Source organism: Nycticebus coucang, chromosome 6 (assembly GCF_027406575.1).
Source record: "Nycticebus coucang isolate mNycCou1 chromosome 6, mNycCou1.pri, whole genome shotgun sequence".
In the NCBI taxonomy this organism is placed as follows: domain Eukaryota; kingdom Metazoa; phylum Chordata; class Mammalia; order Primates; family Lorisidae; genus Nycticebus; species Nycticebus coucang.
In genome coordinates this window covers 128,552,573-128,561,285 of record NC_069785.1, presented here as the reverse complement: position 1 = coordinate 128,561,285, position 8,713 = coordinate 128,552,573, and the positions used below count along the sequence as shown (strand labels likewise).

General features: G+C 43.1%; 1 protein-coding gene across 4 annotated transcripts; it reads right to left on the bottom strand.

Annotated features, from left to right (window-relative positions):
• Nucleotides 1–706: 706 nt before the first annotated feature.
• ACRV1 (acrosomal vesicle protein 1) lies at nucleotides 707–6,275 on the bottom strand. Of its 4 annotated transcripts, none has more exons than XM_053593138.1 (7): nucleotides 6,224–6,275; nucleotides 3,753–3,998; nucleotides 3,627–3,671; nucleotides 3,303–3,494; nucleotides 3,234–3,260; nucleotides 1,784–1,903; nucleotides 707–831 (listed from the first exon to the last, which is right to left on the bottom strand). In XM_053593138.1, the coding sequence occupies exons 1-7, from the start codon at nucleotides 6,273–6,275 to the stop codon at nucleotides 707–709; spliced, it is 807 nt and encodes a 268-aa protein (XP_053449113.1). The 4 variants fall into 4 exon arrangements, with proteins under 4 accessions (XP_053449113.1, XP_053449115.1, XP_053449116.1 ...); XM_053593140.1 differs by having other exon boundaries at nucleotides 3,597–3,656; nucleotides 3,930–3,998; XM_053593141.1 differs by lacking the exon at nucleotides 3,627–3,671 and having other exon boundaries at nucleotides 3,303–3,521; nucleotides 3,930–3,998.
• Nucleotides 6,276–8,713: the final 2,438 nt, after the last annotated feature.

Sequence of the window (8,713 nt, the reverse complement as noted above, 5' to 3'; positions counted from 1 at the left end):
GTAAAGTTTAAGTTGTAGTTGAGCCCTTCACCCAGGGGATGTGCTGAACACCCTCACTTTGTGCATATTAGGTGAAATCCTGCCTATTGCACTCCCTTGTCTGACCAATTATCCTCCTCCCTACCCCCTCTGCTCCCCTGCCCCCATGCTGTGCTATATTTGTGTAGGCATGTAATTGTTTATATATTGGTTTCATATTACTATTTAGTACGTTGGATTCTGCCCCACCCCCCATTCTTGAGATACTTTACTGAGAAGAATATGTTTCAACTCCAGGTAAACATAGAAGATGTAAAGTCTCCATCTTATGGCTGAATAGTACTCCATGGTGTACATATGCTACAGTTTGTTAATCCATTCATGGGTTTATAGGAGAATGCATTCACTTTAGTGTGGGGGAAAGAAAGCTTAGGCTGACCCTGCAAGTGAACTGATGGGAAAAGAAGTCTATCTTGAACCTGTGTTTTTTAACCATGTGGTATTTATTGAAGAATAAAACAGGAATATTGAGAGATGGAGTTGGAGCAGGGAAGACAGAAGACAGAGAATGAATAGGGCATGGATAGGAGAGGAAAAATATTTATTTGAATATTCTGTCTGATGCTCAGGCATATGTGATTAATTATTGACTGAGAAAGAAACTATAAATTGAGCCAAGTAGGGTGATGGAGTCTTCAGGCAGAACAAGAAGCAAGGACATGGGCTTCTAGATCTTGTTGCAGAAAGGTCGATTCCGACAGCATATAATTTGCATCCTGGTTCCATGAGAAAAGAGGTTCATCGATGGGCACATGTTCTCACACCCCTGAACCATGAATTGGAGTTTTCCACCTGAAAGGATCAGAGACAGACTGTCCTAAGTCTCCTTATTCCTCTTCCAACTTTTAGCCTTTACCCATGGTCTTCAATGTCCCCATGGAGGGATGGCCAAGACTTCCTCTTACATATTTTTTCTCTACCCTTCCCTTCTATTTATCTGCCCTGGGACCTTCCCCACCAGTTGCCCACTCCTGTCCTACATCTTCAGCCTCTTCTCTACTGGCTCCCTTTTTGTTTTACAAACATGCTGAAAATTCTCCCATATGAAGAAGTACTTTCTCTTGACCATTGCTATTCTACTCCTTTCTCTCCAGAGATCTGGCTGTCCTTATCATCTTTTAACTTCCTTCTCGTTCACATCTTGGCCCCTGGCACTCTGAATTATGACCCCACTGTGCTGAAACTTCCCTCTTACAGGTCCACAGGTCTACTCATCAAATCCCGCAGGCTTTCCTCCAGATTTTTGAACTTCAGCAAGTACATGATACTGTTGACTACACCTTCTTTTCTTGATACCCTCTTCTCCTGATAAGATCTTACCTACTGCTTACCTATTCCAGATCCAATTATGTCTGCATCTCCAACTAGCTGCATCACCTCCTTTCCAGGCTTTCCAGGCTCTAATCTTTCCTTCCCCTGAACTCCCTGCATTTTATGTGTGTCTTTCTTATGACACTGTTTTCTCTCTTGTGATATTTCTTACACCATATTCTCTTTGTACATATTTCATTTTTGATTCATCTTTTCATAGGGCTCATAGTGCCATTAATGTTTATTGAGGGATGAATAAATGGACACATGTAGAAATGTGGAGGAAACGGCACATCTAGCTAGGGCCCAAACTACAAGGGGAGTTATGCAGTGTGGTTCATGCAGTGGAAGCAGCCAAGATGCCTTAGTTTAGGGATGAGGAGGGAAAGTAAGGGTTCTATGGTAAAGATTGGCTCATAAAGTCCCCACATACCTTCAAAGATCTTCTTTAACATGCACTGCTGGGAATTCTGAGTGGTGCAGATTCCCTCTCCACGAAGACATTTTCCTTGATCATTCATATAAGCACATGTATGGCAATTTAATAAAACACCTGAAAATTTAAGATAAGCCTGATGAAATTTCCTTATAGACAAGTTGTGTAACCTGAGTCACACATCTTAGGAGTGATGATGGGCAACAAGTGGCTTGGATATAGCACATTCATTCATTTCTGAGTTCTTGTTGGAGATTGGAGGTCCCTGTCTCTGATAGAGATGTTTCAGAGGAAATTCCTTCATTCTTAATGCTTTATCTATGACCCCATCATTGCTGATGAATCCCAATTTATCACTCTACTACTTTTAAATCAGTCTGTATTTCCATTGGCTTCATGGACATTTATAATTAGATGCCCTTCTGTCATGTCTGATGCAATAGGAGTGAAGTATGTGATTGGCTCCCTTTTGTACTCTCCATCAGACTCTCGCCCACAAGGCATAAGCACTTGAACTCATATTTGATTAATAAGCTATGTTAGAATGCTCTAAGTGGGGTTGCAAATCCTGTAATGAGGCTGCATCATTCTCCATTTTCAAACTGACCACATCGAAGGTCACTAATGACATATTGTTACTTTTGCTATCTCTCTACTAATCCCCTAGTTCAGGAAGCATACAGAAGTGGAAAGTATGGGCTTTGGACAGACCAAAGTTTGAATCCAAGGTTTGCCAGTATTCTTGCCGTGATGTCAGGCATTATTACCTTAGCCTCACTTCTCTCATCTGAAAATTCAGAAGAATAATACTTAAGCAATGGGATAAAATAGGAAGTATTTATGTCTGGAAATAATTTGAGGCATGAAACTTTAGGTCTTGTTTTTCTTCCCTGAACAACACCTGGTAAAAGCCACAAAATTGCAGTTGTCTTGGAAGTGATAAATTGGGATTCATCTAGATCTAACAGACAAAAGCTTTACATTCCATGTTCAAACAAAGACCCACTAACTGCAGTGCCAGACACCTCCTTACAAGATTTTCAAAATCATAACATTCTAACACAGTTTAAGAGGTAGGTTTAGCATGAAGCTAATGAAGGTTAGTCTTTAGAACTCTGCACTTCCATGAGGCCCTTCCAGGGAAGCCGTATGCATTTTTATTCATAATTTCTTATGGAAAGAAGGATTGGTGGAGCTACTGGCATTTGTATCTGTGTTATTTTCCTTAGTGGGAGTCCTCCAGATTGTTTAGCCTTCAGGATCCCACTAAACCTGGATCATGCCTCTAGGTATTACTGTAAGAGCCCTAGAAAATCTCTGGAAGACCTGTTTGTGAAGTATTAATGATTGTTTCTTATGCCTTCCTTCCCTCAAATCGGGTTTTCTTGACGTATTGCCTACTCCTCACCTGAACTCAAGGACTGGCACCCATCCAAATGTTGCTCACCTGAAGATGTGCTTGAAATTGGTGCACCTGAAGGCTGTTCCACTCCAGCCTGTTCTCCAAGCTGTTCACCTGAAGCCTGTTCACCTGAAGGCTGTTCACCTGAAGGTTGTTCAACTGAAGCCTGTTCACCTGAAGTCTGTTCACCTGCATTGTGCTCACCTGAGGGCTGTTCACCTACATGCTCACCCGAGGGCTGTTCACCTGCATTGTGCTCACCCGAAGGCTGTTCACCTGTATTATGCTCACCCGAGGGCTGTTCACCTACATGCTCACCAGAGGGCTGTTCACCTGCATTATGCTCACCCGAGGGCTGTTCACCGGCATTGTGCTCACCCGAGGGCTGTTCACCGGCATTGTGTTCACCAGAGGGCTGTTCACCGGCATTATGCTCACCCGATGGCTGTTCACCTGTTGCATGTTCTCCTGAAGGCTGTTCACCTGAAGCGTGCTCACTGTGCTCACCTGAAGACTTTTCAGCTGAAGGCTGTTCTCCAGAAGGCTGCTCACTGGAGTGCTCACTCGCAGCATGCTCAACTGAAGTGTGCTCACCTGTAGAGTGTTCTCCAGAAGAGTGCTCGGCCACGGTGTGTTCATTTGAACCATGCTCACTGGAACCGTGCTCACTTAAAGTGTTGTCGTTTGAAGACTCGTATAAAGACTCAGCATCAGAAGGGTTTGCAAGTGGAAAGTACTCACCTGAAAGTTGTTGAACTGAAGCTTTATGATCCATGGAGCCAGGAAGCTCATCAGGCTGACCTGATGCTTCTGGAATGGAGAAGAAAAAGAAGAGAGATGGTAAAGGTGACAGAGAAAATGGGGTAGAAGACTACTTTCCTATGGAGTAAGGCTAACGTGGGACTCCTAAGTTTTCTGTGAGCCTTAGGACAGGCACCTGAAGATAGTATAGGTATTAAGGGAAGTCACCTAAGTGCCCTAAGAAATCACCGCTGGGATAGAGGGGAAGAATTTCAAGATCCAAAAACTGCACAGAGAGACCCACTTATATATGAACTAAAAGTGCCTGAAGGGAAATGACTATGTCTGCCTGACAAAGTCAGCCGCAGGCAATCAATGGACTGTCACCGGGGTCATTAGAAGTCCACCATTAACTCTCTCTCTCATTCTGTGGTGGGTAATGGGCAAAGAGAACAGAGATAGAGAGAAAGTAGTTCTTAATCTCTGAGTAATTCCAGCCTAAGTTTGGAGTGGAGGAGTTAAACCTTCAAGCAGGGTCAACTTTAGATGATGACAAATACCTAATGTGCTCACAAAAATTATCAGAAGGGATTAAGTCACCTTCATTTGGTAAGGTCAAATTCTCACACTCAATCCCCAATCCCATATGGGTTGGGGACTCCAAAAACAAAGTTGCTGTAAATAAGGTAAAAAAATTCTAAGCCTGTTTTATGTATCTGTGAATTGAGATTCCTTCCAGCATACCATTTGCACCCACTTCATGGAGTTGTCATCAGGATTTAATAAGATTAGGTGCCCAATTAGTTTTCTCTGCGTTACATTGGGAGTTACCAAACTTTTAGATGGTCATTCTCTCTGGACAGTCTCTTTACCTGTAACCAATCTTATTAATGACTGCCAGACAAATATTCCTTAAGTATAACTTTCATTTTAATTGAATGGATGTACTAAACAATTTGTTACTCTTTGATTAGACTGAGCTTCCTCGAGGATTATAACTGAGCTATTAATCGTAGCCAAAAGCTGAGAGGAATTACAGGATCTTTGAGGCTGAAGTAGTCTAAGGCCCTCGAATACTTAAGTTCTTGAAGAATCCTGCAATAGTTAGATATTCTGGGAGCACTGCAGTACTCATAATCAGTGACATTCTATAACACTAGGATTAGAATATGTTGATAAAGAAAGGCAAGATTTAGTAAGACTTTTAGGAAGTTTTTATTTTAAAAAATTTACTACAAAAATATTCTTGATTCTTCAGTAGTTAACAGAAGTTTCATTAAAGATGTCTTTCTGATATAAAAGGGAAGCTTGAAAAAGCACGCTAATTTTTATTAATTTTGCTTTTTTGAGGCAGTCTCACTTTGTAGCCCTCAGTAGAGTGCTGTGGCATCACAGCTCATAGCAAACTCAAACTCTTGGGCTCAAGAGATTCTCTTACCTCAGCCTCCTGAGTAGCTGGGACTATAAGCACCTGCCACCATGCTCGGCTATATTTAGAGAGCAAGTCTCACTCTGGCTCAGGCTGGTCTTGAACCTGTGAGCTCAGGCAATCCACCTGCCTCGGCCTCCCAGAGTGCTAGGATTACAGGCGTGAGCCACTGTATCCAGCTAATATTTAGTTCTTATTACAGTTTATTACTCATTACTTCATGTGGCTGGCACATACTACCATCTGGTGGCTATGTATCAACATTTCTGAGTCAACTTTTCAAAGTCCAACAAAGCTGATATTAAAGAAAATCTGTTGTCATTTCACTCACAGCTCAGACCTCATGGCCTCTCCCTTCTCCTGTAGGAGGCAGGAGGGAACATATCCCACCATGAATGGGAGGTTCTGAAAGAGGAGATACAGACACCTGGATGGATAAAACACAGCCATAAAAGAGAGGCTTGTAAGGTCTCGGGCCTTCTATCACTGCTGGGTTCTGAGATGGCTTTCTAGGTAAGTCCTATTCCCATGTCCTTCTATCTTTCCTTGGTAAATTAACTACGTAAGAATTCCTTACTCTGAATTGATGGGGACAAGCCTTCATTGGACTTGTACAGAATCTTTAGGCCTGTCCTCCCATCTCCCAGAACAACAGGTACAAATATTGAGTGGGACCCTAAGACTGTAAAACCGTAATTAGGGGAAATCACCTGGTTAGGAGTGCTCAGAGTTGGACTTGGTGAGCTACTCTTGATTCTGAGTCAGATTGGTTTGGCTAACTAAGAGACTGGTCTACCTTCAATGGCTGAAATACCTTCAAGAAGTCCTCTTGTGTTTCTCCCCAAAGCCCAGATAAAGGACTCACCTCTGGCATATCCAAGCAGGTAAAGGCTCATCAGTAAGAGAAACTTGTTCATCTGGATTTAGAGAAAGAGGCGACCCTCGTATGGGGCACCCAAGAGCAGCCAAGCAAACTGAGCTGAAGCTCCTAATGCTGAACTCTGGGAGTTCTAGAACCTCAGAAACAGCCCACATTTCCTCACAATGGGGTGTGCTCTGAGGTCCTCATGTAACCTTAGCAACCCATGGCATAGCCCACCAGTGAAGGCTGATGAAAATTTCCTGTGTGTAGGGTGGTGTGTTAAGGCTATCTGCCCTATCTTAAAAAAAAAAAAAAAAAAATATATATATATATATATAAAATAACACTCCTCATAATAAAGTTTAAATGATACCTATTCTCTTTTTAAGAGAGGGAGGTGATTGGCTGGTCCTTCTCTGTTTGGGTATCTGAATCCACCTTTGGTTGGAGGGGAGAAGAGAGGCAGAGAGAAAGATTTTATTTTTTTCATACTCCCTTTCCGTCACAGTTGACACTGACTCTTCACATGGCAGAGCGTCTGTTTGTTGTCCTCTTCCATGGCTCTAGCTCTCGTATTTCGTCCCCTGCCCCTTAAGCCTAGGGATGATAAACGGTTTCCTGCTGTGCTAATATCCCAACTTTCCTTATTTTTCCTTAACCATGCCCACTTTGATAAATTGTCTTTTCATCTAGACCTTTATCAATCATGGTTTTGCAGGAAACAAGTGGCAAACTCCAATGGATGAAGAGCAGCATAAAGGGGTCAACAAAGGATATTTGAAAGCTCTGTCTTGAGCTGTAATTTCTACCCAGGGGAACCGAGCTGAGAAGATGGATACAGTGAGGGCTCCACTGGGTATAAAGCTAGAACTCTTAGGGGATTGGGTGGCAGAGACCCTCTAGCCCCCATCTCTTCTTCTCTACCCAGCTCTCTTAGACTATTTTGTGACATGTACCACTGAATGCTGGATCTGGTATTTGCCACTATTATAATTGCTCGTTTTCTGTTCATTCCTTCATCGGACACAAAGCTCCTTGAAAAGCTAGGATTTCCATCTTTTATTTCAAATCTCAGAGATCCTGTCTTTCTTGATCACTGTTGTAACCCTAGTACCTAGCAACATGCTTGCCACATAGTAGGTATTTAATAAACTTTTCCTAATGAATGAACTGCCTTTTGGGGGTCTCTCTTTGCCTCATGAAGAATCTATAGAGAGTCGCTTGAGCAAGCTGGCTTAAGGTTCTGGGTCAGCGGAGGAAGGCTGGGTCATCAGGGGTCAAAAGTTACTTGGCTTGCCTTGGAGGAAAAAACGAGATTTCTGGGCCTCAGGCTGGCTGGCTTTCTTTGGAGTAGAGAAAGGCATGAAAGAGCATCCTGTCAATAGTTCCTTTCCCTTATGGGGGGTGAGTTTGAAGGAACAGTTATGAGATCACGTTGGGTCAGCCATTTCTTAATGAAAGTAATAGAAATTAGTGGAAAGGAAGAGGTGCTATCTATCCCATCTTTTAAAGATGTTCTTGACAGTGAGGTGATTGGCTGGTTCTTTTCTGTTTGGCTATCTAAATCAACCTTTGGTTGGAGGGGAGAAGACAGGTGGAAAGTTATTTTGGCACCATCCCTCTTTACAATTATCAGAACTTTCTGGAACATCCTTGCCTCTCTTCTTACCTCCCTTTCTTTTCCTCCCTCCCTCCTTCCCTCCCTCCCTTCCTTCCTTCTGCATCTGGACCAGAGGCTGGTCTGAGAGGCCCTCAGATGCAGGTTTTCATATTCCAAGTCTATAATGTTATAAGTGCCATCGTACGGGACTGTGAGAGTGGGGAGGCTTCTGTGAGACCAGGACTGGCAGCAGTGCTTGAGGAGGAAGGTCTACAAAGGTAGGTGGGCCCTGAGAAGTCTTGGAGGTGACCTTTGTCTGACATTAGATGGTGCTAGCTCTCTCAGGAGCCCTAGGGAAGGAGCAGAGGGATGGGAAATTTTTTTTTTTGAGACATTGTTTCACTATGTCACCCTGGGTAGAGTGCCGAAACATCACAGCTCACAACAACCTCAAACCCTTGGGCTTAAGTGATCCTCTTGCCTCAGCCTCCCAAGTAGCTTGGACTACAGGCGCCCACCACAACACCAAGCTGTTTTTTTGTTGCAGTTGTCATTGTTGTTTAGCTGGCCAGGCTGGGTTCAAACCCGCCATCCCGGGTGTATGTGACCGGTGTCGTCAGCATTGTGCTACGGGAGCCAAGCCGGGATGGGAAACTTTTTACCCTGTAAATTAGGAAAAGACTCCTGATGTTCTGGCTGGGCTGCCCCTGGTTCTGGGTCTGACGTGCAGAGACATACTTTGTTCACATTTTCAGCTCTTATCTTTCCTGGATTTTAAATACAGAAATAGGTTACAGGGAGTGTTTGTGTGTGTGTGCGTTTAATATAAATATTTATACATGGACATATATTAAAAACTGTAACCTGCTCTTGAAATAATGTATCATAGATAC